This window comes from Pteropus alecto, unplaced genomic scaffold (assembly GCF_000325575.1).
Source record: "Pteropus alecto unplaced genomic scaffold, ASM32557v1 scaffold146, whole genome shotgun sequence".
Taxonomy (NCBI): Eukaryota; Metazoa; Chordata; class Mammalia; order Chiroptera; family Pteropodidae; genus Pteropus; species Pteropus alecto.
In genome coordinates, this window is record NW_006442107.1 from 20,669,716 (window position 1) to 20,682,058 (window position 12,343).

General features: G+C 36.6%; 1 protein-coding gene across 1 annotated transcript in view; it reads left to right on the forward strand.

Moving 5' to 3' along the window:
- CHST9 (carbohydrate sulfotransferase 9) overlaps window positions 1-12,343 on the forward strand; it is a 192,342-nt gene that overhangs the window by 156,535 nt on the left and 23,464 nt on the right. Inside the window, 1 exon segment of the mRNA XM_006920011.1 lies at window positions 10,276-10,313. Within this exon segment, the coding sequence (XP_006920073.1) occupies window positions 10,276-10,313 (38 nt within the window).

A 12,343-nucleotide genomic window follows, 5' to 3' on the forward strand; every position in this document is an offset into this window, starting at 1 on the left:
ATAAGAATGGGATCCTACTATAAAGTGACAGTGTGTGGTCAGTGTCTAACATTGATTGATTGTGTCATTTACAGTTTCCCTGAATATATACTAACTTGTCGAGCCATCACTATGGATAATTAGAAGTTAGACTGTATAGGATCCGCAAATTTATTAAGAATCAATAAAATCAGCAGTTTTGGGACAAATAATAGAAATAAAGGAAAGAAAATATATTTAATGCTAAAATGTTAGGTAGGTAAAAGAAAACAATTATTCTGACACAAAGTGATAAAGAAGACTTTACTTAGGACTGTTACAATAATAGAGGAAAGAGATTGGGCTCAACTCCAAATACAGACAAAGATAAGTGGAAATTTATAGCCTAGGAGCAGAGTGTGGGGGTCAGTGTATAGACAGTTACTAAAAGAGGACATCAAGGGTAGGGGGATTCTTCCTGAACTGACCTAACAAGATTCTTGCTAAAGGCAGGCCAAGGATTTAGACATCAAAGACAGCAGATGAGAAACATGATCAGGCATCAAGTGTGATCACATATCAAGTGTGGGATGACTCTTGTTAAACTGACTTAGTTTAACAAGGTTTCTTGCTAAGATTGGGCTAAGTAGGCAGAAGACAGGATGGGGTCAACATCAAGGCCTCGTGGAGAAGTTTCAGAGGAGCCTGACTGAAGTTTGATCAAGGAGAGAGTCTTTCTCAGGTGCCATATCGTAATTCACCCTAAGAAGTATCCAAAGATAAGCTAGGAAATAGTGCACACCTTTCTTCTCAAAGCATATTTTGCATGAGAACCAGAAGAGGTTCACTAGAGAGACACTGACCCCTCAGTTCTCACGGGAAGTCTTTGTCATTGTTTCAGCTGGTCCTTCTATCCCTACTTCACTGGATCAGAAGCAGCAGGATTCTCTCTCCTGCGCAGTGTGTCAGTCCGTGGAGTGGAGGCCAAGAACAGGACTTAGATATATGAAAATCTCTATACCCTAAAAGTTAGCTGAAAAGAATAACCAGCTGTCCAAACTCAGTGTTGGTTTAAAAAAAAAAAAATTGCTTGAAATTGAAAGAAAAAGATGGCATCCCATTTCAAAAACCTATATTTGATTTTTTTAAAGAGCTAATATTTCTCACTACTTCCAAAGTTTAAGGAAATAAGGAAAAGCTTACTTTTAATAAGAATGTGGATCCTACTATAAGTGACAGTGTGTGGTCAGTGTCTAACATTGATTGATTGTGTCATTTACAGTTTCCCTGAATATATACTAACTTGTCGAGCCATCACTATGGATAATTAGAAGTTAGAGTGTATAGGATCCGCAAATTTATTAAGAATCAATAAAATCAGCAGTTTTGGGACAAATAATAGAAATAAAGGAAAGAAAATATATTTAATGCTAAAATGTTAGGTAGGTAAAAGAAAACAATTATTCTGACACAAAGTGATAAAGAAGACTTTACTTAGGACTGTTACAATAATAGAGGAAAGAGATTGGGCTCAACTCCAAATACAGACAAAGATAAGTGGAAATTTATAGCCTAGGAGCAGAGTGTGGGGGTCAGTGTATAGACAGTTACTAAAAGAGGACATCAAGGGTAGGGGGATTCTTCCTGAACTGACCTAACAAGATTCTTGCTAAAGGCAGGCCAAGGATTTAGACATCAAAGACAGCAGATGAGAAACATGATCAGGCATCAAGTGTGATCACATATCAAGTGTGGGATGACTCTTGTTAAACTGACTTAGTTTAACAAGGTTTCTTGCTAAGATTGGGCTAAGTAGGCAGAAGACAGGATGGGGTCAACATCAAGGCCTCGTGGAGAAGTTTCAGAGGAGCCTGACTGAAGTTTGATCAAGGAGAGAGTCTTTCTCAGGTGCCATATCGTAATTCACCCTAAGAAGTATCCAAAGATAAGCTAGGAAATAGTGCACACCTTTCTTCTCAAAGCATATTTTGCATGAGAACCAGAAGAGGTTCACTAGAGAGACACTGACCCCTCAGTTCTCACGGGAAGTCTTTGTCATTGTTTCAGCTGGTCCTTCTAACCCCACTTCACTGGATCAGAAGCAGCAGGATTCTCTCTCCTGCGCAGTGTGTCAGTCCGTGGAGTGGAGGCCAAGAACAGGACTTAGATATATGCCTATGTATTTAAGCCTTACGGTAAAAATAGGAATCTAAGCATTTTAACTTTTATTAATTGTCTAAGCAAAAGTTCTAGACTATTTGTTAAATTTAAATTTGACTAATTTTTTCATTTTTTTGACATTGAAAATACCCATTATTTCTAGTTTTCTTCCATACTCTGATCATTCCAGAATAGAATACTTTAATGCCTTGAAATGTGTTATTATTCTTCTTAATCACATTCAAAAACATATTCCACTTGGATTAAAACAACCCAGTTTTATTGTCCTTAGCTAGTGTGTCCTGTGATACAAGGGAACGAGAACTAGAGTCATTACTGATGCCAGATATTGTGTTAAGTCCTTTATATACATTAATTCATTGAATTACCGAAACCGATTCAATAATATAAGTATGTTTGTTATCATTATTTTATAGATGAGGAAGCTCAAAGAGGTCGCTTTTGCCCAAGGCCACACAGACAGAGTAACGAAACTGAGATTCAAGCCCCGACACTCTGATTTCAGCAGTGTCCCCTCATCCACGGTTTCACTTTCAGTTACTCGCAGTAAACCACGGCCTAAAAAAATTAAGTGGAAAATTCCAAAAATAAACAATGTACAAATTTTAAATTGCATGCCGTTCTGAGCAGGGTAATGAAATCTTGCACTGTCCTATCTGTCCTACCCAGGACATGAATCATCCTTTGTCCGGCACCTCCACCTGTTGGTCACTTAGTAGCCTTCATAGTTGTCAGATTGACTATCGTGGTATCACATTGTTTGTGTTCAAGTAACCCTTATTTATTCAGGGCCTAAATAATGGCCCTAAAATTATTTACATAATTTTATATTATGTATATTACTGTAATTGTTCTATTTTATTATCGTTGTTATACATTATTACAAATATATATGCCTAGGGGGAAAAAAAAACAGTAAAAAAAGGGTTCAGTACTATCTGTAGTTTCAGGCATCTACTGGGGGTTCTTGGAATGTGTCCCTGGAGGATAAGGGAACTCTACTGTACTTGTCTCACTCTTGACCATTACCAAAATCTGTGTTCTAGCCTCAGCTCTGTCATTAACTTCATTGGTGTCCTTAGATAATCCTAAATTTTCATAAGCACTGGTTGATAAGTAAAGAAATTGGCCTAAATTTTTTCTGCTAGAACTTGTAGTTGCCTTTGTGATATTGTGATTTTTAAGAAATATATACTTGGTCTTCATACCAGTTCCTGGCACAAAGCTCCTGAAACCTTTATGATGAGAGCAATAAAGTCTTTTGTTATGTTAATGAGGTGACTTTAGGACCTTTCCTTTAGAAGAGGGCTGGTTGCCAGGGGAACTAACCCTAAGATTAGAGGGTTGGAACGGTCAGGATCGCATCGGGGTCGCATCCCCCTGACCTCTGGGGAGAGAAGAGAGTCTGGAGGTTGAATCAATTGCCAGTGGCCAATAATTTCATCAACTGTCTTTAAGTTATGAAACCTCTGTAAAAACCCAAAAAGACGGTGAACACATGGGGGTGCTGGGATAGTGGATCCCTCAGAGAGGGCATAGAAGCTCCTTTCTCTTTGTCCATACTTTGCTCTACGCATCTCTACCATCTGGCTGTTCCTGAGTTACATTCTTTTATAGTAAACGGTGATCTGGTAAGTAATATATTTCTCTGAGCTCTGTGAGCCATTCTAGCAAATTAATCAAAGTCAAGGTGGGGATTGTGGAGACCTCCGATCTATAGCAGGTGGGTCAAAAAAAACACAAGTGACAACCTGGACTTGCACTGGCATGGGGAGTGAAGGGCAGTCCTGTGAGACTGAGCTCTTAACTTGTGAGATCTAATGTTATCTCTGGGTAGATACTGTCAGAATTGAGTTAAATTTTGGGGTACCCAGTCAGTATCTGCAGAGAACTGAGTTAATTTTTTAATGTGTTAAAGAAAAAACACATTGGAATTGATGTCAAAATTGTAGCCTTTGACTCAAATCCAGGACCAGTGAGAAATTAAGCTCTGAAATCAAACTTCTAACTTGCTACTTCCCGATAGTAAATCCTTGTGTTAGCTTAGAGACAGTGTCTCTTATTCATTGCCGATGAAGTAAAATTTGTGTTCCATTACCTAATGAGGCATCAAATTATTTAAATAAAATACAACTGTTTCCCTAAGTTCTAATTTGGTATTCATTTCCCCCTCTATACTTTAAAATGAGTCTTGGATCCTGTAGCTTCCCCTATAATCTCTCCGCAGAAGATTGCCTCTCTCCTGAGCTCACTTTCTGCCTTCTCCAGGATGTCATAATGGTATTTGAAACTTGGCAAATGCTGAACTGAGCTAATCATCTACCTCTACCCTTACTCACCAAATTTACTTCTTTAAACTGGCCCTATTTCTTTGTTTCCACCTTTGCATTAAAAGCATTTCCTCCCAAGTTAGTTACTTGGGAGGAAAATAATGGTCATCTTTTTGTTGTTGTTGTTCTTTTTTAAAAAATAAATTTATTTATTTAAATTAGTTTCGAGTATACAGTACATTGGTTAGACATGTATAATGTTCATAAAACGATCCCCTCAATTGCTCCCTCAGTCCCCTGGCCCTCCACTTAGCCATCGTATTAATGCTAACTGCATTCCCTCTGCCAAGCTCCCCGTGCCCAACTATCAACTACTAATTTGTACTTCTTTAACCCTTCGCCCCATTCTCCCAGCCTCCCAACCCCTCTCCCTCTGTCCATCACCAAATTGTTCACTATATTTGTGAGACTGTTTACGATTAATTTGTTCTTTTTGTTCCTTAGTTACTGCGTATAAATGAAATCATATGGTATTTATCTTTCTCTGTCTAACTTATTTCACTCAGCATAACAACCTCTAGGTCCATCCATGTCATTGCAAATGGTAGGATTTCATTTTTCGTAATGGCTGAGTAATATTCCATTGTATATATGAACCATAATTTCTTTATCCAATTGTCTGTTGATGGGCATTTAGGTTACTTCCATATCTCGACTATTGTAAATTGTGCTGCCATGAATATTGGAGTGCATAGATCTTTACGAATTATTGTTTTGGTTTTCTTTGGATAAATACCCAGAAGTGCAATTGCTGGATCAAAAGGTATACCCATTTTTAATTTTTTGAGGAACCTCCGTACTGTTTTCCATAGTGGCTGTACCAGTTTGCAATCCCATCAACAGTGTATGAGTGTTCCCTTTTCTCCGCATCCTCGCCAACACTTGCTGTTTTTTGATTTATTGATAATAGCCATTCTGACAGGTGTGAGGAGATATCTCACTGTGGTTTTAATTTGCATTTCTCTGATGATTAGTGACCTTGAGCATCTTCATATGTCTGTTAGCTATCTGTATTTCCTCTTTGGAGAAGTATCTGTTTGGGTCTTCTGCCCATTTTTTAATTGGATTGTTTGTTTTCTGTTGTTGAGTTGTATAAGTTCTTTATAAATTTTGGATATTAACCCCTTATCAGATGTATCATTAGCAAATATCTTTAATTCATTTTTTTCACCATCCTACTGCCCCAGCTCCTTATCTGAATTGTTAAGTCCTCTGTACTCACACCATGTGTCTCATATTCATCTGTATTCTTCAATCTCCTTACCAGTATTCCCCATCCTAAAGCCATAACACTGTTAGATTAATCTTCTGAAAAGTTTTGATCACTCTCTGTCTCAACAATCTTCTAGAGCTCCCTACCATATAAATGTCCAAATCTCTTCTTAAGTATCAAGGGCTCTCCATGATATGCGCATGTTTTGTCTTGTCCCTATTACTTACTAATATTCAAACAGAACAGTTACTACCCTCTGTGCATGTCCATGCATTTCCTGGTTCTGTGCTTTTCCTTCTATATGAAATACCTTTCCTCCAATCTTCTTCTGTTAATATCCTACCCAAAGCAAATGCTGTCTCCTCCATGAAGCCTCCCCAGGTACCCCCACCAAACGTGACCTCTTCTCTTTTTTATTTGTACCAATTCAATGGAAAATTTCAGTCTCCCTTATTCTTTTATAGGGCCAAAGAACTTAAGTAACTATAAACAGGTTAAGAGACCATTTATACTTGCAGCAGTCATTATGCATCAAGGACAATGACTAAAGGAGTGAAGTTATTTGCCAAACACCATACAGCTTGATAGTGGCACAGTCGGGACTAGAAAAGTCTGAAAGTGAATCCATCACCATTTCTACTATATCAAAATTTAAATGCCTTTTTTTTTTTTTTGGACTTTTTAATCCCCTTTACCCATTTCATTTCTACCACTCCCTGCTCTCTGCCTTTTGAAACCACCAACCTGTTCTCTGTATCTATCAGCATGGTTTTGGGTTGTTTCTTTTTTATATTCTACATATATGTGAGATCATATGGTATTTGTCTTTCTCTAATTTATTTCAATTAGCATAATGTCCTCAAGTTCCATTCATGTTGTCACAAGTGGCAAGACTTTATTCTTTTTTATAGCTGAACAATATTCCATTGTATATGTATACAATATTTTTTATTCATTCATCCATCAATGGTCACTTAGATTATCTTCATATCTTAGCTATTATAAATAAATCTACAATGAACATGGGAATACCTATATATTTTCAAGTAAGTGCTTTTGTTTTCTTTGGCTAGATATCCAGAAGTGGAATTGCTGGATCATATGGTAGTTCTATTTTTAATTTTTTGAGGAACCTCTGTACTGTTTTCCATAGCGGCTGCACCAATTTACATTCCTACCAACAGTGCACAAGGGTTCCCTTTTCTCCACATTCTCACACTTTTTATTTCTCGTTTTGTTGATAATATTCATTCAAAAAGATATGATGCGATGTCTCATTGTGGTTTTGATTTGCATTTCTCTGATGGTTTGTGATGTTGAGCATCTTTTCATGTACCTGTTGCCCATCTGTCTATCTTCTTTGGGAAAATGTCTATTCAGATCTCTTGCTCATTTTTAAATTAGTTTGTGTTTGTTTTTGTTTTACTGTGGAATCATATGAGTTCTTTATGTATTTTGGATATTAACCCCTTATCAGATATATGATTTGCATATGAGATTTTCTCTAATCCGTAGGTTGCCTTTTCATTTTGTTGATGGCAATCTTTGCTGCGCAGAAGCTTTTTAGTTCAATGTTGTCCCAGTTATTTATTTTTGCTTCTTTTCACCTTGCTTTTGGTGTCAGATCCAAAAAATAATGACCAAAACTTCCGCTGAGGCGCTTATCACCTGTTTTCATTTCTACTATATCAGAATTTAAATACTTTTTGATCTAACTACCCATTTTAACAATAAATTTCTTACAGTTCCATGATTTTATGTTGTCACTTTTTCGTGTGCGCATATCATGTTTCTTCTACTTTACTTCTACACCTCCAGAGCACCTACCATATCATCCAGAATAGACATGCATCAAAATATCGCTGTAGATGGAATGAGTGAGTTTTGTTAACATCAGAGCATATCCAGGCTTGAGAACAATCTGAAATTCCTTTGGCTTGAAGACTATAGCTGTTGAGACCTCATCTATTCTTTTTTTATTTAACCAATATTTTTTGAGTGGTTCTAGTTACATATTTAAGCCTATAAAATTTCAAAATTTAATTGACTATCCAAATTTTTTTGTAGATAAGGAAAAGAGGTCAGTATTAATACATCTATCTTTGGGGCTGAATTAAATTTTAACTCTAGATGGTTAACTCAAATTCAAATTATTTAACTGTGATTGAATCATCATTTTAGCCACCTCAAACACTTTTTAGAATGAGCTAAGAAATCAATAATCAGCAATTTAATTTTTCAGCTCATAATCATAAAATGTTTGTAGGTACTTTTCTGCCTCTCACACAGATGTATGTGTATACACAGATATGTACACACTCACAATACACAACCCACACATACATACTCAATTCACTTGCAATATAGTTATCTTTGAGAAATAGCTAACTACAGCTCCAGAGGAAAATTTTCTGATGGTTGTGAAGAATTAAATCATTCACCAAAATGATAATAATTGTTATTCCTGTCGTCATTATTATCTAAAGTCCAAATTTGGTGTTTGGCTTTTTCTGCAGTAGAGTTATAAACAATGAATACCAATTTTAATAATAAAAGGAGATCAAGAGAGTAGCTACATATGACACCTAAAGATCCCTGTTTCTAGATAGCCGTCAGTGGGAGATAAAAAGCAGTTTGGTGGCACTGTTCGAGACGAAGTGGCAGGATAACGTGTCTGCACTATATATATTAGTACGTGTTCTTATTAGCCATATGTCATAGAAAAAGACTTCGACCAACAGTTTACATCAAACTCAGACAAAGAAACTGAGGCTCGACAGAGAATGAAGTATCAGCACAGAGAGGGGATCCTGAGCTCCCATAATTCACTTAGCCCCTAGGTTCCTGCACTTCTCATCCTTTTTCTTCTCAGCGTTTCAGGGCATTGTTCCTTCAGTTTGCACTAAGTTGGTTGGAGGTAGGCACCGTAGGTTTGATTGATACGGCAATTTGCATCTCAAGGCATCGCTCGATAAATACAGTGCAATGAAAGGCTACTCTCTCACAAGCCAATTTCCCCCTCTGGGCTGACTTTAGAAGCTCATTGATGTCACTTCCTTCCTCAGTCAGCAAGTGAATTTTCTTTAATTCTCAAGACCAGCTGTCCATGCTGTCAACAGAAAGTTATTAAAATTCCTTTAAAGTGAATAAAAATAGCCTAAAAGCAAATGTACTGGGAAACAGGAAAGAATCAGTATGCAAAGTCCACAAACCTCTGAGCAAAATAATGTTGATCCAACCAGAGATTTCAAACATCGTATATTCAAGATGCTAGAAAAAATAATTAAAAGATGCTAAACCACATACTTCTTAATCTTTTATTAGCAATGGCTTATGCAGTTAAAATTTATCCCCTAAATTCCATTCCTTTTTCAAATATGATTTGAATAAATTTGGGGATGACTTAGGTTTTCCTGAAGTGGGATTCCCTCCTTTTTTCTTGCGTCGGCCAGGGAACATTTACATCTCCACCAGGCTAAGGCTATCCGTAAGCAAGAGAAAAAAATTATCATCACAGCGATCATAACCATAAGGCCACAAAATAATTATATAATTGTATGTTTTAATTTATGAGAATTTTAAGAGCTCAATGGAGATGATTTTTCTCATATTTAAATGGCAATGGAAACTCTCTATATCTTGACTGTGTCAATTTCCTTGTAGTGATACTGTGCTATATAGATCTTCCGGATGTTATGGGGTAGAGGGTACACAGGATTGCTCGGTAAGGTTTCTTACAAATGCATGTGACTGCACAATTATCTTAATTAAAAATTTTAAAGGACATATTTAATAAAGTGTATATTTCATACTGAGATGTTCACAGCATATCATAACTGCAATGCCACCAAACTTCTTTCCTCTCTTTCCTGGTGGTTTATTGGTTATTTATTATTATTAAAGATTCTTTTTCCTTCTATTTATACATGACATTGATCACTTTCAGGCTATTTTCATAATGACTGAGGTTTATTATTTTAGAATCCTTATTATTTTTCCCTTATGTTGCCTTTATACTTTACTCTGATTTGTTTCTGCCCTCACCAAGATACCATTTATAGAACTGTTGGCTTGTACTTTAATTAATCTCTGGCAGTACTATAACAAGGCATAATGTCTTTATTATCTTCACAGGTACGAGAACGGTTTTTAAAAGTAGCACTTCTGCCATCTGTGCCTTTAAATCTCCTTGTCTAGTCCTCAAGTTTGCATGAGCTCAGTGGTAGTATTAAACTTGAATGGGTTGTCATTGTTTGGGAACCTTTGACTGGATATTGTTCAAATTTTTCTTTGGTCCTTTTCATCTGTCTGTTCACTATTTCTCTGCCAGAGTTTAATACATTCTCTGGCTTCACCCTTCCCGGATTTTCAGTTAGTTTTTTGTTTTCTTTGTCTAAAATGGTTTATTTACATTTTGACTTTTTTCATTCCAATTATTGAAGTGGTTGTAAATGTTCATATTGTGATACAAATCCTTGCTCAGAGAGCCCATGATTACTGTTGGAGTTATGAGTGGGAACAGAGCAAAACCATTATCGTATCTTCTTCATTTATATACATTGATGTTAAATTTCTTTTTGCTTTCTCTTTCAGTGACTAGAGAAAAAATCCAAGAACATAGCACCGACCAGGTATTTCCTCACTTCTCATAAACTGTAATATAGAATTTTGCTTTAAATGTTAATAATTAAGCATTTGTAAATGTAAAAAAAATACAAAAGGCATTGCCAATTATTGGGTATGAGCAATATACATATTATTGGTTCTGAAAACATATAAACTGGTCATATGTGGATGACTATGCACTTTCCTTGTCTCCTCTGCCTCATTCCTCTCTCCACATCCTCCCCAAGGATGGGAAACAGGGGAGAGTGGGACTCTGCCAGCTCTGATGTGTACATATCCCTCTGAGCATATCCTGACCTCTGCGTTAATACGATCGTGACCGCAAATAGATACTTTTATCTACTTCTCCCTTAACTAAGGTGACTCTTCTCTGTGATTTTCCCAAGTTTTAATTCACCCAGTCACTCCCTCCCAAATGGTTAAGAGCTGAACCCCTAGCAGTGGAAAGGTACAAGTTAACTTTCCATTCTGGTCTTCAATTTCTACCCGCAGTCAGCCAGTGTCTATCTGTCGGCCTCCTTATTTTCTTATCCAGTCTTTTTACTAATTTATCTTTTATATTTACTGGTAGGTGGAGCCACTCTGTATAACTTTTTAACGGGCTTGAAACACGCCGTCACACGTACACAATGAGAACAGCCTTCACCAAACCCCGTCTTGCTCCACCCCACCTTAGGCCAGTCTAGCTGCAATGTCTCCGAATGCCACCTGTACCACTAGACTCAGAGAATGCAAACATTGGCCTGTGGCAAATATGCTCAGGTTTCACTCACAGGCACAAATCTCCATGTCTTGTTGTTGTTCTCCTTTGGCATAAATTATAACTCACTCTTGCCAAGGAGAAGAGTGAGGGGTACATTTTTCAAAGTCTTCTAATGGGCTTCAAAATAAGTTCCAGTTCTAGTCCCATTGTCATTCCACCCAAATTAAGTTCTAGCTTTAACTAATCGGTGCCAGATGCCCTGTAACTCATCAAGCTTTAAAGTGTGTTAACTCATTTGGCTAGTATACTATACTGCAGATTCACTAAGCAAAATTTAATGTTTATTAGGTGCCAGTTTGCTTTTGAATGTAATTGTAAATAGTGACTCGAAGTAGCAGCCATCATCATACTTGAAATTGCCATCATTGTGCAATGGCAAAATCAGTTAGCCATTTCAAACAGTTTATTTGCCTTTTGAGCTTAGTTTCTTTTCATTGTATTTTCAGTTATTTGTATGTACTCAAGTGGTTTGGGAATGCTAAACAACAGTTAACCATTAAAGTTTATTGCTACCATTTTTTTTATTTAGTCACATAGGGAATACTTTTCTTTATAAAGAGAACTATTTTCTTTATTAACTTAAGAAGTTAAAGCAGTTGGTCAAGAAATATATTAAGCCTACTTCTTAGGGGCATATTTCATTTCCTGTATTTTCCTTCTTTCTACATTTGGCTGAATAGAATATGTAGACACCAAAATAGAACACCAAATATTTACCCATAATCTTAAACACTGATTTGACGCCAGATAAAAATCATAATGGTTTCTAGTTCTAATAAGAGAGTGAAATTTTTTGGATTTTCACATAGGAGGTTAGGATCTTAAGTATATTAGTTATATAGTCGTTCTTAGAAGGGATTGTTTTGTGATTCAATTAGTGTCCTCCAGTTGTATTTCTAATTCAACAATGGAATTTCTATTCATTCTTCTCCTAAGTAGGGAGGTACTCCCCACTCTCAAGAATGCATTGGCAATACAATTTTAAAAAGCATCTTACACCTCCGACTTATCTAAATTTTGGCAAAGAGCCAGGAAATGAAGTCACCCCTCCCCCTTTTGAAATTACTTTGCTACCAAAAGAATTTGGCTCTTACAAAACATTTTTGAAAACTCACTTTGGATAATCAATACAGTGTTCGTTATCAAAAAAGAATGTAAAACAGAGCACTGTTGAGCATTAATCTTGCCCCTAAATCCTTCCCACCGGGCACTATAGATTGTGTAATTAAATTGAAAATGAAAATCGAGTTCTACACACACACACACACACAC